The 21,953-nt window shown below is 54.1% G+C and overlaps 7 protein-coding genes across 7 annotated transcripts; 4 read left to right on the top strand and 3 right to left on the bottom strand.

Annotated features, from left to right (window-relative positions):
- Positions 1-230: 230 nt before the first annotated feature.
- On the bottom strand, positions 231-2,027 carry J4E78_008234 (uncharacterized protein; the record flags this gene model as incomplete). Its single annotated transcript, XM_049368836.1, has 1 exon — positions 231-2,027. One exon carries the CDS (start codon positions 2,025-2,027, stop codon positions 231-233), a length of 1,797 nt encoding a protein of 598 aa, XP_049219280.1.
- A 5,362-nt stretch (positions 2,028-7,389) lies between these two features.
- J4E78_008233 (uncharacterized protein) lies at positions 7,390-8,496 on the top strand (the record flags this gene model as incomplete). The annotated part of the gene is made up of 2 exons (XM_049368835.1): positions 7,390-7,394; positions 7,431-8,496. 2 exons carry the CDS (start codon positions 7,390-7,392, stop codon positions 8,494-8,496), a joined length of 1,071 nt encoding a protein of 356 aa, XP_049219279.1.
- Positions 8,497-9,166: 670 nt separating this feature from the next.
- On the top strand, positions 9,167-11,611 carry J4E78_008232 (uncharacterized protein; the record flags this gene model as incomplete). The annotated part of the gene is made up of 1 exon (XM_049368834.1): positions 9,167-11,611. One exon carries the CDS (start codon positions 9,167-9,169, stop codon positions 11,609-11,611), a length of 2,445 nt encoding a protein of 814 aa, XP_049219278.1.
- Positions 11,612-12,349: 738 nt separating this feature from the next.
- Positions 12,350-12,799, top strand: J4E78_008231 (uncharacterized protein; the record flags this gene model as incomplete). The annotated part of the gene is made up of 1 exon (XM_049368833.1): positions 12,350-12,799. The coding sequence occupies one exon, from the start codon at positions 12,350-12,352 to the stop codon at positions 12,797-12,799; it is 450 nt and encodes a 149-aa protein (XP_049219277.1).
- Positions 12,800-13,798: 999 nt separating this feature from the next.
- On the top strand, positions 13,799-15,459 carry J4E78_008230 (uncharacterized protein; the record flags this gene model as incomplete). The annotated part of the gene is made up of 2 exons (XM_049368832.1): positions 13,799-15,248; positions 15,338-15,459. The coding sequence occupies 2 exons, from the start codon at positions 13,799-13,801 to the stop codon at positions 15,457-15,459; spliced, it is 1,572 nt and encodes a 523-aa protein (XP_049219276.1).
- A 201-nt stretch (positions 15,460-15,660) lies between these two features.
- LYS12 (homoisocitrate dehydrogenase) lies at positions 15,661-16,804 on the bottom strand (the record flags this gene model as incomplete). Its single annotated transcript, XM_049368831.1, has 2 exons — positions 15,661-16,709; positions 16,780-16,804. 2 exons carry the CDS (start codon positions 16,802-16,804, stop codon positions 15,661-15,663), a joined length of 1,074 nt encoding a protein of 357 aa, XP_049219275.1.
- A 384-nt stretch (positions 16,805-17,188) lies between these two features.
- On the bottom strand, positions 17,189-18,367 carry J4E78_008228 (uncharacterized protein; the record flags this gene model as incomplete). Its single annotated transcript, XM_049368830.1, has 3 exons — positions 17,189-17,354; positions 17,554-18,142; positions 18,211-18,367. 3 exons carry the CDS (start codon positions 18,365-18,367, stop codon positions 17,189-17,191), a joined length of 912 nt encoding a protein of 303 aa, XP_049219274.1.
- Between the last annotated feature and the right edge of the window lie 3,586 nt (positions 18,368-21,953).

Genomic DNA, 21,953 nt, shown 5'->3' with positions numbered 1-21,953 from the left:
CGAACCATTCCAATCGCTGACCAATGCTTACAAGTCTCGTGACTTCTCCAGGTACCCGCGGTGATCTCCCGATACATCCACCTCTCCTACCACGCCAGTAACATCACGCCATACAAAGGGGACATTGGACAATTTTGCAGCCTACATCAAGATGGAAGCCTGCAAAGTAGTCAATCTCACGTCAACGTGGGCTCCATGGTGTTCACTTTTTCCATAGGTCGCGCGACAGACTAGGCCCATGACATCGTCGCATTCGCGAACTCAGCACTCAGATCCCTCGCACGAGGAGGATTGAAGTCGGAGGAAGGGTCACCGTAATCATGCTTGGTCTTCTGCTTGCACTTCTTGAAAGGGTGCTTCAGGCTGTCGGGAATCGGCGGATCACCTGGTTTGCGAAGAGCATCGAGTCGGGAATGCCAATCGACGTCATTGTCGCCTTTGCAATGGCCTTCGTTGTGGCAAAGGTTCTCCCAATCTTCCGAGAACATGAGACCACTCCGCACCAGGAAGTTGAAGGTCTGGTCCTGGTAAGGATTGTATGTGTTGTCGTTCCATCCGAACTCGCCGACCATGCAAGGGAAGTTCCGACCATGAGTGGACCATACACTGGAAATGGCTTCGCCGCGTGGATTACGTGCGATCGCTAACGTGTAGGCGCCCATGAGATTGAATTGGCCGTTGCCCGCGTTCATCGCCTGTCGTAGAGCCGACTGGACCGTCTGGAAGTCAGCAGTTTGTAGAGCGTCATACAGATTGTGCTCGTGAACCGCAAGGGATGAGCGGACGACGTCCTTCAAGGTAGCTCCGTAGACGTCGGAGTTGTGTCCTTCGAAGAAGTTTCGATATCCTGTGGGGCCATGGATCAACGCTTTGTGGTTTTTACCAGGGTCGTTCTCCTGCGAGATATCCAAGGCGTATATCCAGTATGAGTGATCCGGACGTTCCGGCAGGCACACTCGGTTCTCGGTCGGTCCACGAAAGTCTACCTCACAGGCACCTGTTGATACGTCAGCGTCAACGATAAAGGGCCGTTCCCATTGCCACAATGCGTTGATCACGGCATGTTTGAAGACCCTCTCGGCCATCTTCATGATATCCTCTTGGATATTGCCATCTCGTCTGAAGAAGTCTTGACCCTGCATCAAACTGAGCAGATCTTGGCCATGGTCGTTCTTGTCCCCTTCCATGAGCTGCTTCGACTCATGGGCAATGCTGATCATACTGTGATGGCGGAAGTCGTTCAGGGATGAGCGTATAACCGCCTCGACGTTGTCAGGAAGCTTCACAGGGTCAGCTCGAGCGTTGTTGATTGTGCCGATGACGGAGATGTAAGTAGACGAGGCCATGTTGACCATCGAAGGCGCGGCAGTCTTGTCGAGACCGATGAAACCTGGGATAGCTAGTGCCCCACCAGCCATCATCAGTAGAGCGGAGACGGCGGCCATGCCGAGCTTCTCTTGCCTCTTGTGATCGTTCTTCTCCTGTTGGATTTGCGTCGAGATGCGTGATGCAGCGCTGTATCTCGCCACAAGTGAAGGCACTTGTCCATCCGCATACAATGCACCTTCCTGTAAGCCTTCGCGGAGGCTCTTGTACAGGTGGTCCACACCGGCGATCTGTTCGAAGAGGAAGTAAGCCATCTGCCTATCGTGTTGCGATAGCGAGGGATTGAGAGCTTGGCAAGAGAAGCTGCATCCTCCAACAGTGTCGCAATAGGAGGCACTTGGCGCTACACTGGGCGCAAGCTTGTCGCGAAGATAGTGCGGGAATGAGTTGTAGCCCGGGTTGTTCAGATAGCCGCTCCAGTGCGCGGCAGCAAATACCTGGATGCTCGGTAGGTGCTGCCTCCAGGTCTCGGCGGTGGGGGTGACAAGGCCACAGCTGTCCGATGAATACGAAGGCACTGAGACATATCCGCCGGGGCCCTGCGTTGGTGGTGGTTTCCGAGGATCGACGTTGACGGGAGCGCCGTTGGCGAAGGTTACAAGACAGACCAGGATTCTGGTGATGAGAATCGTGAACAGCATCTTGATAGTTAGCGTCTCTGTGAAAGGGGTTTGTGGTAGTAGTAGTACTTACTGTTGTAGTGGTGGTAGTAGTTGAAGTTGTTGTAATTGAAGCTGTAGTTGAAATTGTAGTAGTGGTAGCTGTCGTTGTACTAGTGGTGATACTGTATCTTCAGAAGAGTTGAAGTGTGCACGATATCCGGCATGTTATATACGAAATCCGACGGCAGTGCGGTGATGAGATTTTCGCCTCGAAATGCGGCGAATTCTCTCAACCATGGTTGTCACCTATTCAAGTCTACCAGCTGAGTTGCATCAGGCTCTGCATTGGCTACTTGGTTCGTCAAGTAGGCCTTAACATCCAGCGATGTTCCGTAGTTAGCATGAATAAAGTTGGAGGTGTGGGAAAAAAGGGAGTGAACCAGAGTTCAGATCTCAGCGCACCGGCCACCCACATCTAGAATGACAATTAATAGCTTTGATTATGGTCTATAGCCGCTCTCAACGGGGCGGGTAGTAGTAGCTCTGAATATGCGACCGCATTCCAGCGTATCGCGTGCAATGGATATCCTGTGCTGAACTCTGGGTGTCTGAGAACCGAAAGAAGAAGCTTGTTGGGATTGCTGGGTGCGCCGCATCGCGAGAGAAACTTGGTATCGCAGAAGTAAGGTATCCCAGGTTGCGACTAGCTAGTATCCGAGTGGCGATCCAGAGTGATCTGATACCGTAACGCGAGTTGCGCTTGGTGGTGCGCAATCGCGAAGTTCGGTGGTGCGTCATCGCCGTGTTTGGCTTAGTGCATCTTAGTCATCTTCAATCCGCCGAGCTGCCGATGGCGCATGTGGCCTCCTTCAACGCGACACCAGCATCACCACTTTGCACGACAGCGTCATCAACAATGGATATAGTCTACGATTCGGAGTCTTTCTATATGCGATAATTTATTCTCTTCTCCTTCTCCACACCGAACGCTCGGACATGCACGTGAGAAGTGTCTCATCGCGCATGCGAGCAGCGCCCCTTACTGACAGCGATGTTCCACCACGATACTACTACCGAAGTCCACAGGCCTGATACGATAATTTTCTCCATCTACTTCAAAGGTAGCAGTCGCTGTATCAATAACCGTCAGGAGCGAATTGCTTATCCCCTCGGCTACGCAGTCCACGTTGGCCGCGCGATACGAGCAACCCGGAGGAATGGATATCGTACCAATGAAGCCATCCTTGGAACCCTCCCACATCGCAAGGCGCATCCGGTCACAGACCCCAGTAATTGAAGAGATCGAACAGCCTTCCTCGAGCTCCATACTCAGACCCTCCGACGTGTGTATTATCGCGCGATCCCCACGGAAGGCGATGGAGGTTACGGAGTATATTGGCAACGAACAACCGCGCTCCAGGAAGACCTTCACTTGTACAGCGGGAGCGGCCTCGGTAGTACAACGCACTGGTGCGAATGTCCTAGCTTCTCGAAAGAACGTGGTGGCTGCCTCGTCGCTCCACCCAGAGATGCGTACCTCCGGCTCCAGCACATCGTACATGCGCAAATGTCGTCGAACATAACTCGCAATATCGTTGGTTCGCAGGCTACGGAGCATGCTCACATCCCACGCCGTTATACACATGTTGATTTCGGGCAGGAGCATCCGCATATCCTGGATCGCCTTCGTTGTCTTGATTTCGGCGTTCATTCGAGCCAGCCGCTCCTGTTCAGCGTCGAGTAGAAGTCCAACTGTTCGGCAAATTTCTGGCCCTACAAAGCACTCGTCGAACACTTGTTCAAGGAATGCATGCGTTTTGCTTGCCTTGCTCTTATCTGCTAGGAGCAAGAGTTCGTACGCTAATGACAGTACAGCAACCAGCAGGAGCACGTACTCTGCATCCCCCTGACACACTCCGAGGTCCTCTTCGATCTCGAATGTCGCGATCATCGGCCTGAGAACGCGCTGATTCCAGTCGATTCCGGGATCAAAACCCTCTGTCGACACGACTGTGGCGATCTCGTGCTGGACACGTTCGACTATCCTCCCGCCGATGCTTTCGAGAACCGAGGGGCTGACATTCGGTTGTTGCGGATAAGACTTCTCGACTAAGGTGCTGTGTATACCGCGAATAATGGCCGAATGGTTGAAGGGTATCTTCTCGCGAGGAACAGCGGCGATGGACGTGGTTGAGGTTGAGGTTGATTGCGTCGATAGGCTCGATGAGCTCGACACGTTTGATAAGCTTCGTAATTTCAACCAGCTTGCTACTCGCGAACGGCTATCGCCCATAATGCTTAAGGTCGAGGTCGACCGCGTCGACAAGCTCGATACGTTCGATAAGCTTCGTACTCCTAGCCAGCTTGCTACTCTTGACCGGCTGTCATCCATGATGCTTGAGATGCGGTCGAAGCGGTCTTCTGCGCTACTTGACAAGCTGTCTTGTAGCCCGCAGCTAGCTTGACCATGTCTTCGCGAAGAAAGTCACGTTCCATTCCTGAGACATCTGTCTCAAGTCTTGCTCAGACAATGCGCACAGAAGTTTCAGCACACGATTGCTTTCAACATTACAGCGCGAAGTCGACTAGTCGACTTGAACCAATGTAGGTATACTCAGGATTGATTCGCTAACTTTGGGAGCGCAACGTCAACCGCCGACGTTCTCAACGGTCCCAAACAGATCGCATAAGGCTCCGACCTCAACCAGAACTCATTTCCCGCATCATCCTGGATACATCATCCTGGATACATCATCCCAGAAGTCATCCTATCTCACGCTTTCTGCCCCCTCACCGCTTCGTCTGCCAACGCGAAGAATCCGAGCCCTCGATAAGCCTCGACGATACTCATCGTCTCTTCCTCTTCCCAGTTTCGAAATCGGTCAAGTACAACCAATACAGCAGAATTGACCCATCCTCTCTCCCTGTTGGATTTCGCGATTGCCCTCAAGATCGTGCGCACTGCAATGTATTCTCCTGGCCCGCCAGGATACAACAATATTTCTTCCTCGAGCGACCTTCCCCTTTGGCTCGTATCGGAAGATTGCGCGGCCCCACGTAGTAGGACTTTGTAGAAAGGAAATGCTTGCTGGAAAACGTCGGCCCATGGAAGACCTGTTAACAATCTTCCAGTCGCATCTTCTCGTAAACTGCGAAATGTCACGAACAGCTCCTCGACGACTTCGTAAAGCATGTCCGTCAAGCCAGTACTCTTTACCAAATGTTCTATGAGATATATTGCTTCCCATTTCTCCTCTGCCCAGTTGTCCGAGAGAGCAGGATCAAGACACTGTAGAGCGAACCCTCTCTTCGGTGTGCAGGCAGTGAGACTGGTAGTGTAAAATGTGTAGAGAGTTGGGATGGCCATGTTGAGTACCGGCGAAGTTGCAAGTGAGGCTTGGATGGCGGCGTGAACGGCGGCGTGAAAGGCGAATTAGATTTCGGATTGAAAGGGGGTGTATTGATCTCGAAAGGAGTGTGTGCTGAAGGCTCGTTTTATACGGAATTCCGCAGAGGGTCTGTGGGATCTGAGCGAGAATATATGGTGCGTATCCATGGTTCGCGACCAAACACTAGGCCAACCAGCGGCCTGAGAAACGGATGCCTCGCCAATAACATCCTGCTTGTTGGCGGCCAAGAAAATGAATCGGGATACGCCTATTATTCATGGCTGAAGCATTGTCAACCCCACACCACGACTACGTCTTGCGGTGAAGGCGAGTGTCACCCAATCGGGCAACCCTGGTTTCTCCGCAAGCGGACCCTGACCCAGTCCACCAACTTGCTTCCTCTTCACTACCTACAACTACACTCAATACCAAAAGACTCACGTCCACCAACCCGCATCATGGCTTTACCTACCCGCACCGAGTTCTATCGCGACCATTTGGCGCCTTGTCGCATTCTCCCAGGCGCCCCCAAGTTCGCAGACATCGGTATCTGCGTTGTTTGCCAAGAGGACTTCAACGACGCATCATATGACATGGTCGCCGTCAAAAGCTGTTCGCACGTCTTCCATCGCAAGTGCATCATCCAGTGGACGGAGACCTGGGGCTCACCCCGCGACAAATGCCCTTCGTGTCGGGAGTCGATGTACCAGTACACGCCAATGACGGCCCATGAGATCCAAGCCATGCAGGAAGCGCAGGCAATCCAAGACGCTGAGAGTCGGCTATCAGAATTGGGTCCTTATGCGGCAGCAAGAGAAGCTGAGCGCCTCTGTTTCGCGTCCATGGGAGTTTCGGTCGAAGGTCTCCCCGCCTTTGACGACATGACTGAACCGACACACTTTTCTGATGAAAACGGCGAGGATATTGCGACGTCATTGGACATGAACTTCAATCCGAATTTGTCGCTGCAAGTCCCGACTTTCGCAGACTTTGGAAGCGCATCGCCAGCATACTCTCCAACGTTCTCAATGTACTCCGACGCATCGCTGGGAGAATCGCCCACGTCACCAAGATACTCTCCTCCCTCTCCGCGATTACCTCCCACATGGCCACTATACGCCCAGTCGAGGCCACTGTATTCCCCGACGGTCCCGATATACTCCGATGCATCACAAGGAGAATCTTCTACATCGCCAGTATACCAACCGTCGTTGCCGGACGCACGAAACCAAGGGGGTCACACAAGCCCGAGGCAGTCGACGCAGCTGGAGCAGTTGACGCAGCTGGAGCAGATGCGTGGCGTCATATCCAGTGAATTCACCATAGCGAGAGAAATCTCCAACGTCGCTGTCGTCCACACAGTCCATTCGTCGCTACCGAACTCATACCTTGCGACAAGTTTCCACGCCAACAGCGAGTACCGGAGTGAGGCGGCAGTGCATGGTGCAATTGGATACGTCATGGTAGGCAGGACGGCGTTATTTTACTATTAATCGGAGAGCGCAATTGGGAAGGAATGGTTTGGTAGCAAACGTCACTTCGATCTGAAGTCTTTGTCATTGGGGGAGGGGGCGTCACCTCAACACGTCGCTCGGGCAGGTTGAGACTACTATATCAACACATTTCACCATCTTCACATGTATTCTCCTTGCGTCCTCGTTATGTTGCGCTGTGATGCGACAGTGCTTAGGTCGAAGACCTCCTTTCACTTCCACTATAATCCAGTCACTGCACAGACATTGCGTCATCCAATGCTATTGTTCCTGAACAACTCGGCCCGTCGCATTCACTTTCGCACGCTGATACCGTAGACTTGTCCGCCACAATAGCGGTCTTTTCCACTCAATAAAGCTTGAGCCTGGTTTGAACCTATACGTCTGCTTCTCATCACCGCCGTCTCCTCAACTCTTATCTCCTCAGTTCAGCCTACGATATCGCAATATCCATACGCACTATATCGGAGCCTTATTGCCCATCTATCTTTCAACATAACCACACCGCAGCTTCCGGAAATGTCGTCATCTACCCCCATCGTACCTACCGCCGCCGTCAGTGTGGATGCTCCGCGTTCGCGCCCAACTTCGCTGGACGAAGTCGCGCCAATGACGCCTCGCCGCCGGTATTCCAACGCCTCCGACAGCAGCAACGACGATGATCTAGATGATCTATTTGAGGACGAGACTACCTGGGGCCTCAACCCACCGCCTCTCGTGAGTCAATCTGCGCTTGCTTCCATCAGCGCTGCTGACCAAGTTTCGCAGCCTATATCTTCACCCATTTCTTCTCCCGACGAAGGCCATATCGCTGTTCCTCAGAAGCGCAAACGCGATTCTGCTACCACCGACGACGACGCCTCCGACGACTCTGACGACTCTCCGCTGTCCAAGAAGGCCAGAAGTGCCGATGAAGAGGCAGAGAACAAGAACAACGGCAAAGAAACCGAAGCCACTCGACGATTCCGCACCATCGCCACCGCCGCGTCATTGAAGCCATCGACCAATAACGCGAACAAGTTCCTTGACACCATGAGAAAGCAGCGCTCAATCCCCACACCACGCTACGTCCCAACCGGCCGCGAGCGCCGCGACGAAGTCAACCAGCTCGCCGCACGACACGTCCGCCACGTCGCCCCCGCCATGCTCGCCAACAACGCGACGAACCGCGACGTCGGCGGTGCGATGACCAAGTTTGACTGGGCAGAAACCAAGCGCGAAATCGACCCCTCCCAGATCAAGGCTCCTGCCCATGCGCTGCAGAAATGGGTCGACTCGGACGATGAACACATCACCTGGTTCGTCATTCCCGCTTCACACAAATACATCAACACGGGTAGCATGATGGTGGCCATTGCGGATATCGTCGACAAATCGATCAAGTACCCAGAGTGGACGTTTGTGGAGAAGATTATGGGGCCGCATTGGAAGACGGGGGAGGAGGTGGTTAAGGCGGTTAAGGTCAAGTATGAGAAGTTGACGGATGAGCAGAGTCTGGAGAGGATGGGCGTCATGGTTAAGCAGAAGGAGGATGAGGTTAGGCAGGCGAGGAAGGATGAGGCGGCGAGGAGGAGGAGGGAGAAGAGGGAGGCGAGGGCGAGGGCGAGGGATGAGGAGGATGAGTAGGTTGATGGGGGGTTGGAGGAGGAGTGGAGTTGGGGTTTGGGAGTGACAGGTGTCGTTCGCGTGGCTTTGCGAGGAGGGATATGTAGCTTTGCTGGTTACGATATAATCACGTTGCTCTCATCTATACATCCTTTCGTGCATGTATCCTGCAATACGTCCTGCTTCGCCTCTATCTTTGATTCTCTACATACATGTCTACCTTAACAGCTTCCGTAAATATCGTAACAACATATTCCGACTTCGTTGTGGTCCCCTCGCGTAACATGGTTCTCCAAATTATGAAGTTCGTCGAACTAAGGGACCTCGCATGCTCAACCACAGTTCTGACTTTGGAGTCGCACTACGTCATCAGTGAAATGCACATGACCATTCACTCTTCCAAGGTTCAATTGGTTCCTATTGAGCAGGAACAATGCTTCTAAAGCGGATTAACTATTCTTCACCTCGCCCCAGGCAACTACCCACAAGCACGGGGAAACCATCCGCTCGGCATCTACGACCCAGCCACCGATCACAAAGCGCAACTCCACGAGGAGCCCAGACGTACACGATGCCTCCACCGATCGCGAGAACGCCGACAAGTAGCGATACGTCGTCGCCTCACATCGCGTTCTCGACGAGCACACCACCTGTACTGAGTCCGTATACGCCTAGCTCTATCCAACCACCCATGGTTCACCCAGCGCAGAAGCGCCCGCGGTCAGAAGACGAAGAGCAAGAAGCGCAAGCAAAGCGCGCCCGCAACGACTCCATCACCACATCGCAAGAGCAGCGCTACAACGACAACAAGCCCGCAATCGAAGCCTGGTGCAAAGCGCAGCAAACCCACCCCAAAGCACGTTGGTACGAGAAGCTGCACGCTTGGGAAACGAATGGCTGTCGCGACGTAAGACGCAAGTCAACAGCCACGACATCGCCGCCTACCCCCGTCGCCATCACACAAACCCCCGGAATGGATTCGCCCGCAGAGATTCTGGATATTAGACGGCAATGGGGCGACGCCAAACCAGACCGTCGCGTGCATCCCCTAGACAAAGCCGAAGTCCCCGAATATCCCACCGAAGACTCACTCGCGAACTGTACAAAGAGGCCTGATGGACTTTACAAGTGCCTACATCCTGAGGGGAGTCACCACAAGTGTTGCCGCGAGGGGCTTACACAGAAGAACAAGAAACATGCTATTGGCAAGCAGATCCGGGCGTGGAAGACGCGGGTTGAGGAGATGGTGTTGAAAGGGGAGTTGCATGTTGCGCATAAGACGTGGGGGGATTGGAATAAGAAGTATAAGGGGGAGTATGGGGGGGAGGTGGAGAGGTGGGATGGGGTGTTGAGGCTGTTGGGGGGTTTGCAGGGGAGGAAGGGGGGAGGGGGGATGGCTGTGTCGCCAGTTCCTCCTCCCTCAGGGACGCCATTTCCTCTTCCTGCGGCGTTGCCTGCTCGGAGGACTCCGGTCGAAGCTGCCCGTCATGCTAGTCCGCAGGGATATGCGCCACAGACATTTGTTCCATCCGCGTCACCGACTCAGCAGATGTCCCCGTTGCAACAGGCTACCCACGCACATGCAGTATCGAGGCAGTTCCAGCATCAGTCCCCACAGCAGCAGCCAGTTCAACAGCCAGTTAACCCGGGCAGTATACCGAGTTCACCAGCTCATCCAGTGTCTTACCCGCAACTTCAAGCCCAACACACCTTCCTCAACTCGCCAACACAATCTCTCACTCCCTTGGCCATATCAACAAGTCCCGCTCCAGCAGCAAAGCGTCAAGCCGGAGAACCTGCATTTGGCTACAACGGATTGCCTCCAAATGGACCACATCGACAGCAGGAACTTGCTAGCTTCTCTCCTCAGCGCAGGGCGCAGGAGCATACTGCGATCGCATCTGTAACAGCCCCCTCATTTGCTCACCATTTGGCGCAATATGCAACACCGCCGCGTCAGACACTGCCGCCAGTCGCCTCTGCGCAATCGGACCATCGTAGTAACGATCTGACCACACCGCACTCCACGGGTCGAGGGCGAGGGGACCGCCAACAGGAACAGCAAGCTCCGCCGCAGGTTCAAAATGCTAGACAGCAGCAAGCTGGAGTCCAGCTGCCATCATCAGGTGCGACGACAAACCATGCGGCCAAAACACATCCAGCGTCGACCCAGACGGCTACAAGCCCAAGCACAGCGCCAAAGCACACTTCCGCATCCACCCTCACACCCAGGATGTCATCCACCACTCACACACTCTCGCCAGACAAGTCTTCCACCCTGGCAGCTGCGTCGCCTGTGGCACCAAACCGTGGTGTAGACTACGAACCAGCAGCGGCGCGCATGCTGCAACAGCAGATCAAGGACAATGAGCCTATTGTGCTTGGTGGAGTGAAGATCACCAGGGAGGATGTGAACAGCAACATGGGTGGCTGTGTGCGAAGACTGGCGACGGCATTGCGAGTGGAAGCTGAGGAAGTTGCGCTGAGAAAGGTTGAGGAAGTTGCGCGGAAGGAGGCCGAGGAGACTGCGCGTACCAACTCGAAGGACGCTTCTCAAGGCCAAGCTGAAACTACCGACGAGATTGCGGCTCTCGCGGTGTCAAATGAAAACGAAGGCCACGAACTAGACTACCTCTTCTCCGACACTCCCATCCCCGCCTCTCACAGCCACCCCATCGACTTCGGTAACGTAAACGACTACCTCTTCTCCTCCAGCCCCGACAGCCCCGACAGGAACGAATGGCGCCCAGACTTCATGCCCGACCTACCACCCAACTTCGGCAAAATGGATCTCGCTGCAATGACGCAGCGCGCCTTTGAGGAAGAGCCCACAGGAGCACAACAAGACGACCCCTTCCTGCAACCGCCTAAGGACGAAGATACACTAGCCGACCTGAGTTACCCAGAAGCCTGGTTCATAGAAGATGTCGAGGACTTCGTAACCAGTGGACCGCTTCCTGAGTGGATGCAACGGCCTACGACGGATTTCACTTTGGAGAAGATGGAGGGTTTTGATGGAGATTTGGTGATGCCGGGGGATCCAGAGGATTGGTTGCAGGCAAGCAGGGCCTGGCAGGAAGAAAGGGAGAAGGAAAGGGAGGCGGATCGGAGGGGAGCGCGTGGAGGTGTGCAGTGAGTGGGGATATGGATGATGACGTTGCTGTCACGCCGGAATCGTCGCGTCTCGAGCTTGGTGGTTGAGGGAGCATATTGCTATCACAGACCGAGACGTTTACGCGAATGCCATCCTCGTGTTCACGCTCCAACCAAGGTTCTTGTCCCAGCACGCGATGTTTGAGCTGGCTGTTCACATGGTTCGCGGCGCACACACGTGCGCGATTAAAACAACGTGATCGGGTCGACAATAGCACTCGAGGTACCTGAAACGTCTTGCGGTGGCGCAGACTGATCTAGCGGTCGATATTTTGAAGTTCGCAGCCAGTAGAAAGCCCGCAGCCAAAGTCGCGCTCACTTCCAAATCAATTCGAAGAGGTGTCATTGGTCCACACGCCCTTTCACCTCACCCAGCCTCATCTTTTCCCACGTATCGACTGCTATTGTGCCCTATAGAAACCAGTCGTCAGCGAAAATTTGCATGCTCACCTTCACTTTCGCAGTCCTTGCTATTGTAATGCCGGCAGAATAGACGTCGTCCCAACCAAGAAGTCCTTACTATATAAGAGGTCCTTTCGTCTCCAACTCTTCTGTTCCCTAGCTCTTTCTATCCATCTCACATCCACAATTACTTTTCAAGCACTACCATACCACCATCATACTATATTCAAGACTAGAATTCAACACAAGTCATACCATACTACTACTTCACCACCACCACACACCCACACTACATCAGCGACCAAGCCAAATCGCGATCATGTACGCAACGCCGCCCATCCGCATGTACGGAGCCGGAGCCAAGGAAGCCGCCGACGCCCGCCTCCTCGACGAGGTCAGGAGCCGTCGTGCCGCCGCCGACGCTACCAAGACCAACGTCGTCGCCGCCGCCGCCAAGACCGCCCACCACGAGTCCGCCGAGGGCATCCAAGAGCAACTCGTGGAGCTCCGCCGCCGCCGTCAGTTCCTCGAGGAAGAGCTGAAGAAGAACAAGGCGGCTGAAGAGACTTTGCTTCGCAAAGCAGATCGGGCTTCGGCCATGAAGAAGACTGTAGTGGGGTTGGCGGAGAAGAAGGAGGAGAGGGAGAGGAGGAGGAAGGCGGCTTTCGAGCAGAAGAGGAGGGAGGGGGAGATGGGGAAGGGGCCGGTGGGCGTGGTGAAGAGGAGCCCGGGGAAGGCGGCCTGGAAGGGCAAGTTCAAGGACTTGTAGGCGGTGGGGTGGTTTGGGGGGTTGGTGGGTGGAAGTATGTAGTGGTTGATGTCGTCGCTTGGCTTGAAATCCGCCTGAATGAATGATGTTTCCCGACGATGGTGTATGCCTCAAACCGTCATTTGTATCCTCACATCTCCGAGCGCATAGTGGTATGTCGTCGTGAAGTCACTCTATGTCAGCGCAGAGACTCACCCCATACTCACTAAATACCTCCTCGCTGCAAGATGTCGCGACGTGCGTACTCTAAAAATGTGATGTCTGCCTCAAAATGTGGTGGCAGAAGTCAAGTTCAAGGTACCCCACAAAAGCCATCTATGCGGCAGCGCACGCACGGACGGTGACGTACTGCGATATCGTGACCGATACGCACCTATCACGCCTGCGTGGCGACGACAAGCACCTATCTCCTTGCATTCGCCCACTTCCTCTCCCTTTGTCAGCGGCAAACCTCTACATTGTACATCAACCTCCTCCTCACCCATCTGCCGTCGCACCCGTGACATTCCCGAGCCGCCTCACCCTTGCAGCGCATCTTCCGATATCGCAACCTCGTCATCACCGCAAAGCAACATCAAACACCAAACGCCTAAAAGAGCAGGTACTGAGCGCGTCCAAGATACGCGAGTTAGTGCTTTGATCTTCTTTGATCTTGCATAGCGCTCGTATTCGCTGCTTGATCACGCCAATCTACCCCGGACTTGTTAAGGCTAGGCGAAGGTGGGAAGGTGTCACCACGGAACGTTGCCGAGACGGTGGGATCGGGTGGAAGAGCGCCCTGCAGGACCGACGATTGAGGCGTTATATTAAGGTCTTGGGGCAGACGATTCACTGATTTACTCCTCCTTTCGGTGCGGGTTGCATAAGAGAGGTAAGAGGGACGGACGTGGTTGCTACTTAAGCTTTTCGCCACCGCAGCTAAGGTACTTCAACGGTCGATCGATTCCTAATAAGAGGCTGCATACAATTTCAAGGAGCTCAACACCATCAATCGACACCATGGAGCTACGGATTCGCGAGATAGAAAGCCCTGCATCGCAAACGCCCATCCCGCCGCTGCTGAACCTCCCTTCAGAACTACTCCATCATGTGCTCAGCTACCTCACCCTATCAGACCTCCTCACCGTGGGCATGGTCAGCAAAGTCCTGCGCACCCACACATTCCAAGACACGCTCTGGCAGGCCTTCGTAGAAGCAGAAGTACCCAACGTCACGAAACCCGCGCGCCTCACATGGCGAGAACTATACCAAGAACACCACCCATACTGGTTCATCGCGCGCCGCAAGATCTGGTTCGCCGACACAGCCCACACAGGCAAACTCCTCATCGCGCGCTACGACCACAGGCTCAACGCAATCGAAGCCTATGCCCTCGTTGCCGAACGACGATCACCGGTGGCTCTATCCTGGGACCAGCACCCCGAAGCCATAATCCACACCTTCAGCCCCAACGTGCGCCTCGACCTCAACGCGCCCATTGTGCGCCTAAATCGCGATGCCTACGAAGAAGCTGTCGGGAATATAGGATATCGCCTCCAGAAAGAAATCCGCATGTCTCTCTACCGCGACCGCCAACAACAAGCCGCCTCCCTCTTCTCCCAACTCATGCTCACCCGCCCCTGGCCCTCAGCTATAACAACAGACGCCACGCCCGTCTGGCCGCCCCTCACACTCCCCAGCGCAGACCGCACGCGCAACGACCACTCCCCCTCTGGCTACCGGCAGCCCGGCCAGAAACCCGCGACGCTCTCCCAGCTCTCTGACTCCACATTCCGGATCCGCCGCTGGATGGAGTTTTCCACGCGCGTCCTGGGTATGGGCATGCGTATCGGCGAGGACGTGACGACATGGGCAACCCTACCAGAAGCGTGCTACACGCCCACGCCCCAGAAACCATGGCAGGGCATCTGGTGCGGCGACTACGCTGGCCACGGCTGCGAGTTCCTGGCGATTATGCAGCCGGATGAGCGGGATGCGAAACCGCTTCCTGAACGCGCGCTGTGGGCTATGCGGGCGAGGGAGCGCGAGGAGAGTGTTAGTAGTGGGGGGAGTTGGACGACGGCGCCGACGGATGCGGTGGGTTCTTCTGCTGACGAGGAGGGGTCTGTTGATGGGGGTGTTGAGGTTGGTGGGCCGGCGATGGAGAACGCGGATGATCTGGAGGATAGTGTTGCTACTTTACAGTCTGCTTACCACAACTACATCTTCGCCTCAGGGGAAACATCAAACGACAGTAAACACAGGTCGGAGGAAGACGAGAGTGTATACAAAGGCCGCATCGAAGCCGTCAAACTCACCGGCGACCCCAACATTCCTCGCGGCGAATACACGTTCATAGCACCGGATATTGGTCCGAATGGCTTGATCCGCGTTGCGAAGGAGGAGATTTTTAAAGGAGCGAGGATCGTGAGGAGCGTGGGGCATATTGCTGCCACGGGGTTTAGAGATGGTATGTTATCTTTTGCTTTCTTTTCCGTTGGTAGTTTAGAAGACATGATGGTTGGATCGAGGAAAAATGGATACTAACTTGAAGGGCAGATAACTACATGACAAGCCAGCTCATCCTCATCAGCCATGATCGGCTGGCGCAGTATTGGGAGACGTTTGGGCATGTGAGCTTTTATCAGAGGGTGGATGTTGATGCTTTTACGAGGGTGTGATACCGCGTGAGATGGTCTCTGGCGCTAGGATGATGGAGTTGGTAGAACGAACGGGATATCGTCCTTGAAATATACATCATCTCTCTCCACAAAGTCCATACAACACATCTCACACTGCTTCTACGGTCGGTTCAGCCAGCACTACTTGCATCGCAGCTACGCTATAAAGCGGTCTTCCGACAGACACTACTACCAACCCTTCTACAACCTCTTGCAAATATCCTCGATAATCTCCTCCGTCTTCGCCTTACCGCCCATGTCAGGGCTGAGCAGCCTCGCCTCCTCAAGATTCGCATCAACAGCCTCATAAATCCTCGCCGCAGCCTCCTCCTCGCCAATAAACTCCAACATCAACGCCGTGCTCCTAATCGTCGCGATCGGGTTCGCAATGCCCTGGCCCTCGATGTCGGGTGCGGAACCGTGGCACGGTTCACCGATAACAAAGTCCTTACCCACGTTGGCAGACGGGACGAGACCGAGCGATCCAACGAGTGCGGCGGCGCCGTCGGACAGGATGTCGCCGTAGAGGTTGGGCGCAACGATGACGTCGTAGTCCTGTGGTTGGCGAAACAGCTTGTACACCATTGAATCCACAATCTGTTCCTCCACATTCACACCCCCATACTTCCTGTTCTGCAGCGCGCGGCGGGCGGTCTCGCGGAAGAGGCCGTCTGTTTGCGAAAGAACGTTCGACTTGTGCGTGATGGTGACGAGCGGGCTGGAGTGAATAGACTTTGCGCCAGCGTCGCGGACGCGTTGTCGGCGGAGTGCGATATCGCCCGCCATTTCCGCAATATTGAAACTCGCGGTTTCGGAGATGCGCTTGATCGCTTCAGCAATCTTGCTTCCATCAGGCGCAGCATACGTCTTCTCCTCCTTAACATAAAGATCCTCAGTATTCTCCCTCACAATCACCATATCCACCTCCTTCAACCCTCCCCTAACGCTCTTAACCGGCCTTACATTCGCATAAAGCTTCATCTTCTTCCTCAACGCCACAATCGGACTCGAATAGCCCTTGGTTTGCACGGTGGGCGAGCTGACGGCTCCGAACAAGGCGCCATCGCAGTCGGACTTTAGGGCTGAGACGGTGTCGTCGGGGAGGGCGGCGCCGGTCTTTTGGAAGGTGGACCATCCGGCTTCGTGGTGCGTGAAGGAGAATTTTAGGTTGAAGGATGAGGGCAGGGCTTCGAGGATGCGGCGGCCGGCGGGGATGACTTCGCGGCCGATGCCGTCGCCGGGGATGAGGCCTAGGGGTGTTAGTCGATGATGGTAGCTTGAGATGTTTTTGGCATGTATGAATGCAATTGGGCGTCTTACCTATCCTCAAAGTGCGTGCGGCCATGTTGGGGATGTGATGCGGGAGTGACAACTTTCGCGATGGGAATTTTTGGTGTTGCTGCAGCTGCCGCCGAAGTTCGGAGGTCCGAGCTTCTCTTTACCGGCGGCGCCCACGTTGTGTCCCCGCGGGGGAGAACGGAGATTGCCATGAGTGGAAAGTATCGTCAAAGTTACATTGACTGCTGCATTTGCTGCTCATATCGAGCGCGATTCTATGTCATCCCTAACAATAGCCCCATCCCATCCCATTCCATTCCATCCCACATTACCCATTCCATCCCACATTACCCATACCCCCCAAACGCCATGCTGTTACCCCCAATCCAATGCCCCATCCCCAATCAACCCCCCATCACCAAACAAACTGCGGATACCAAGACCCGATCCCCTAATCAAGGTCACTATTCTTATCCTCCTTCTTCCCCCCGCCATGAACCTCCTCAAACTTCTCTCTCGGATCTTCCGCGCCCTCTTTCTTCGCTTGCTCAGTCGGCAGTAGTTCTATAACCACGACAAAGAGCTCCTGGTTGGTTTCCCGGTTCTTGAGCACATATCTAAGGGTGTGCGGTCTGATTAGTGAATGCAATCAAGTCAGCTCCGTATCCCGAGGTCCAATGAAATGTGGAAGTGGCGGTGGTGGTTGCGGTGGTTGTGATGATGACAACGGGGGATACAGGAGATGAAGAAAAGTGTACTTACCGCAACGGCTGTCCATCCCAATGCCCAATCATACTTATAGTCGGCAACCCATACCCGATCTTCAGCGCAAACTCATTGAAGTCGAGATACGGGTTGAAGAAATCGCACTTGTATTCCCTGCCGGCCTCGAACAGAAAGTCCTTCCTGTTCTGCTCCGTGAGGAAGAACTTTTGTCTTGCGCTGGCTCTGTCGGGCACGTGTTTGCTCTTCCTGACTTCCACACCGTCACCATCTGCGCCTTCTTCGTATACAACGGCCTCGCCGTCTGAGCCAGGCACTTCCACGTCTCCTTCTGTTTGTGCCTCGCCTTCCAGGTCGCTCTTGGCTGGCTTGTCCGCGTCCTTCTTGCTACTAATGCGCAGGACGTTTATCGAGGAAAGCAGCGCGCCATAGAGGTATGGCTCATCTGCGTAGACATCGCCGTCTAGACCCGGATCAATCCACCACCTGACTACCCCAAACGCCTTGTCGAACAGCGGCGGTAACCGGTCGCGAATCGGGTGGTCGAAGTCGTTTCCGAAGACGAGCTTGTCGCCGGCGATGTCTTGTTTGGGTGTGAAGGAGAAGGATATCGAGTAGCGATCGTAGGCATGTTGGGGTGTGGAGAAGTAGGGTGAGGTCTTTGGGGAGCCTTCTGGTAGGCCTGGGCTTTGTTAGTGCCTGGAGCGTTGGAGGGGCAGCGTGATGGAGGGGCCGGAGGGGGAGGCGTACCGCGGTAGTCTTTGATGCGCATGTGTACGCGCACGTCGATCAAGTCGGAGGATATGTCGACGGGCTTTTCGCTGTTGACTAGGACGTCTGAGTGTTTTGATGTGTCGTAGGTTGCGCCCGCTGTGACGTGCAGTATGTACTGCTCGTGCGTCGCCATGTTTGCTTTGGGACGCTCTTCAAGTGGGTGAAGGTTGGGTTTAAACAAAGATGCGAGTAAAGATTGGGTTTCCTATGCGAGTGAGTAACACCTGAAGTGCTGCGCGGGGTGTTCGTAATGTTCGTCAGTGTTGATCACACGCGCTGTTGGGCCTGCCCCAAAATTTGGTGATGGCCGATGACGCAGGAGCCGCGGAAGCAGGGATTGTGAAGCTAGCCCTTAAACAGCAAAGCGCGATTTGCCATGCAGCGGCGGCGTCTGTCACCTCGCGTGAACCATGGCACATCACCACTGCGCCAAGTTGAAGACAGATGCCATGCGCTCCTTTGCGACGCTAACTATTTCAATTGACGCAATGATTCTTCAGGGTGAAGGTGCCGCGAAGATCAAAGCCATGCACTCGTCCTTCCAACCCTAGTCTGGCTCCGCTGACAGCCGGCAATAAGACCACCACCGAGCTCGATGCCATTCTTGAACACAACACTAGTTCCACGCATGAAGATAGCGATTTTCCCTGTCGGCTCCTGATGATTCTCCAGGTGCTGATGCCAGACTCAGCTACGATTAGCTGGAAATCAGCATGATACCCCACCTGCTGCATACAGTAACGACCCATGCACAGCAAGCGAAACTGCTGCCTGCCCGAGTAATCTCTGCAGGTACCACCGCTCAGCTGTCTTTGCTCATGAGTACCGGTAAGGCTTCCGTGCCTTGGAAATGTCCTCTTACCCATACCGACCATTACAAGAGAGCGACTCCATTCGCATCCTGATCCTGCATCCAAGTCCAAACGCGCTAGACCCCATCGCCTGCACGATACGCCATGAACAACTCTCCGACCCCTCGCTCAAATATGAAGCCGTGTCTTACACCTGGGGCGATAGTAGTCAGAAAACAACAACAATCTACTTCAATGATGGCCAAGAAAGATTACATGTGGGAAACAACTGTCATGCTGCTCTTCGTCGATTACGCACGGCACAGAAACACCGACCAGTCTGGATTGATGCTGTCTGCATAAACCAGGCGGACCTCCAGGAAAGATCTCGCCAGGTCCGTATAATGAACGAAATTTACAATCGCGCGTTGGGTATTATGGTCATGCTCAGCGATCAGGTCCCAGACTGTCGCCTCTTGCTGGATGAATCAGGGAAAGTCGCCAATTTTCTGAAACGTGACCACGGCGTAATGCCACGACCTCCACCGAGCAAAGCTATTATTAAGCAGATTGAAACAGTGTTCGAAGAGCCATGGTTCAAGAGAACCTGGGTCCTTCAAGAAGTGTACAAGAAAAATGATATCAAAGTCGTCTACGGTTCAGCAATCATACCACTGGACATCTTAAGGCACCTCTGCTACGGAGGTCCATCAAATGGTCCTGACGCAATTAGGTCAACACGAAAGACAACACGTGGTGTTCTGCCACGCCCTCTGGAATTATTGTGGACGAGTCAAGTAGAGTACTCGACGCCACAATTCAATCTGTGGAATCGCCTGTACATGAGCAGGGAATGTCTAGCGAGCAACCCCAGAGACAAGGTCTTTGCTCTGAAATCTCTACTCGGCTCTATGCAATCGGACATTGACGATTTCATCGACTATACACAAAGTGTAGAAACGTTGTTTACGCGAGTCGCTGAGTACCTTTTGCCAGTGCTAGGAACTCGAATACTCGCCGCCATCCGCCACTCACACACACTGGATATACCCTCATGGATGCCAGACTGGTCTCAAACCTTACCACTCCAGTCTCTTGCTTCTCATTGCGAATCAGACAAAGCAAGAATGTTGGGCAATCCATCACTCCGCCCTACTGCTGAAGATCGTAAACGCACGCTAGAATCCTATTCGTTGAAAGGTTCCCCTACACGCCCGGAACTACATGTCGCAGGATGTCATTATGCGCAGATCGTCAAGTCGAGCCGGACATTTCACTTTCTGGATAACGATGACGCCGAGCAACAGATGCTCAATGTATATCACGATCTGCACAATACCAGAGTATATCGGGATGCGAAAGGGAACCGTGGAAATGCTACCTCATTCACACTCAGCCAGTTTGGTCGAAAGATCTTCTCTAGTAAGCGCGCAACTTGTCTAGAGAATCCTGGGAATTAATGAGCGCATAGTCTTATCTCGCATGAAGGGGATAGATCTGCATTACTCCCTGACTCGAGCATGTGGTACCTACGTAAGTCTTCCCTCATCTACTTTATGCAAACATCTCATTCCGATCAGGGCAAACCGATCTACCTTTGGGAAGAGATGGAACTCTTTTATCAAGCTCTTCAGCTTTGCAAAATTAGCCTGTTAAGTAACGGCGAGCTTGCGACCGTACCTGAAGACGCACAGTTTGGGGATGCAGTCTGTATAATCAAAGGTGCTGTGGCACCGTGTCTTCTTAGACAGCATCCCAATGGAAGATGGAAGCTTGTCAGTGGCGATTGCTTCCTCTTTGCGACAGGTCTTCAGCATGTGTCTGGATTGGGTGCTTATGTCAAGGCGAACCAAGATCGGGTAGAGGAGTTCATACTGCGATGACAGAAGTCTCGATCATGCAGTGCGGTAGTCTTGCACAAAGAGGTGTTGAACACGATGCAGGCATGATGTATTAAACACAGTCAAGCGTATTACCAGCCCACGCCAGCCTCATTCCTCCTAATGACCCAGCAGTTCATCCGCACACACACCCCTCCACCACTGCTCTACCTCCTACTCCGATCAAAACCCACAGCAATCAACCCCCTCCCTACATCCATTCATGACCTGCTCAACCAAACTACTCTCCACAACACCATCCTGCCAACAAAACCCCACACTCAACCCCCCATCCGCCCCCGTAACAACACTCGTCGTAACCGCCGCGCCAAACACAACGGCACTGCGACTAAACACCATTTTACCAATCCGCCAGTGCGCGGCATCATCGTCGCCACGACGAAGATGATCAGCAGAGGGGTCGTGAAAGCGGCCCAAATTCGATATCTCAAACGCAGCATCGCGAGTCGTACCAAGCAGAGATGTAAACACCGCAGCGACATCGGGGATGAGTTTGAAAGGCGCGATGGACGTATATGGCTCACAGGTTGGTGAGGCGTTGGCGAGATACCTCTTGATCTCTTTCGACGCATGTTGCGCAGCTCGCAGACCGCTCATCTCGCTTTTCCCATCACCACCGCTTTCCCCGTACTGCTCACGCCTCACCTGCACTTTCATCGCATCAATAAAACTCCCCATCGCCACGTCCACCTCCGTCGCAGGCAAATCAAGCCACGGCCGTAGATTAATCGGTATAATCCCCGTCAGCGCTTCCACAGTGTCTGGCAAAGCGGAGAACAGAGCGCGTGCTAGCACAGCGGTGAGACCGGATGTCGCCGAAACGCCGTTTTCTTTGCATTTCCTCGCGAAGGTTGCGGTGGTTGCGGGGGCGAAGTAGAGTGTTTTGTAATGTGTCTTCAGGGGTGTGTAAATGGGGGTTCCGAACCATTCTTCCAGCTCTGAGTCGCTGGCTTTTCGGTGGGAGCGGGGATGAGGGTTGAGAGGGAGGGGATGGAGGTGCTCTAGGGGTGAGAGAAGGTGGATGGCG

Source organism: Alternaria triticimaculans (genome assembly GCF_023758025.1).
Source record: "Alternaria triticimaculans strain BMP 0046 chromosome Unknown scaffold_14, whole genome shotgun sequence".
Classification (NCBI taxonomy): Eukaryota; Fungi; Ascomycota; class Dothideomycetes; order Pleosporales; family Pleosporaceae; genus Alternaria; species Alternaria triticimaculans.
The sequence above is the reverse complement of the archived record's forward strand: the minus strand, read 5'-3'. Positions and strand labels throughout refer to the sequence as shown.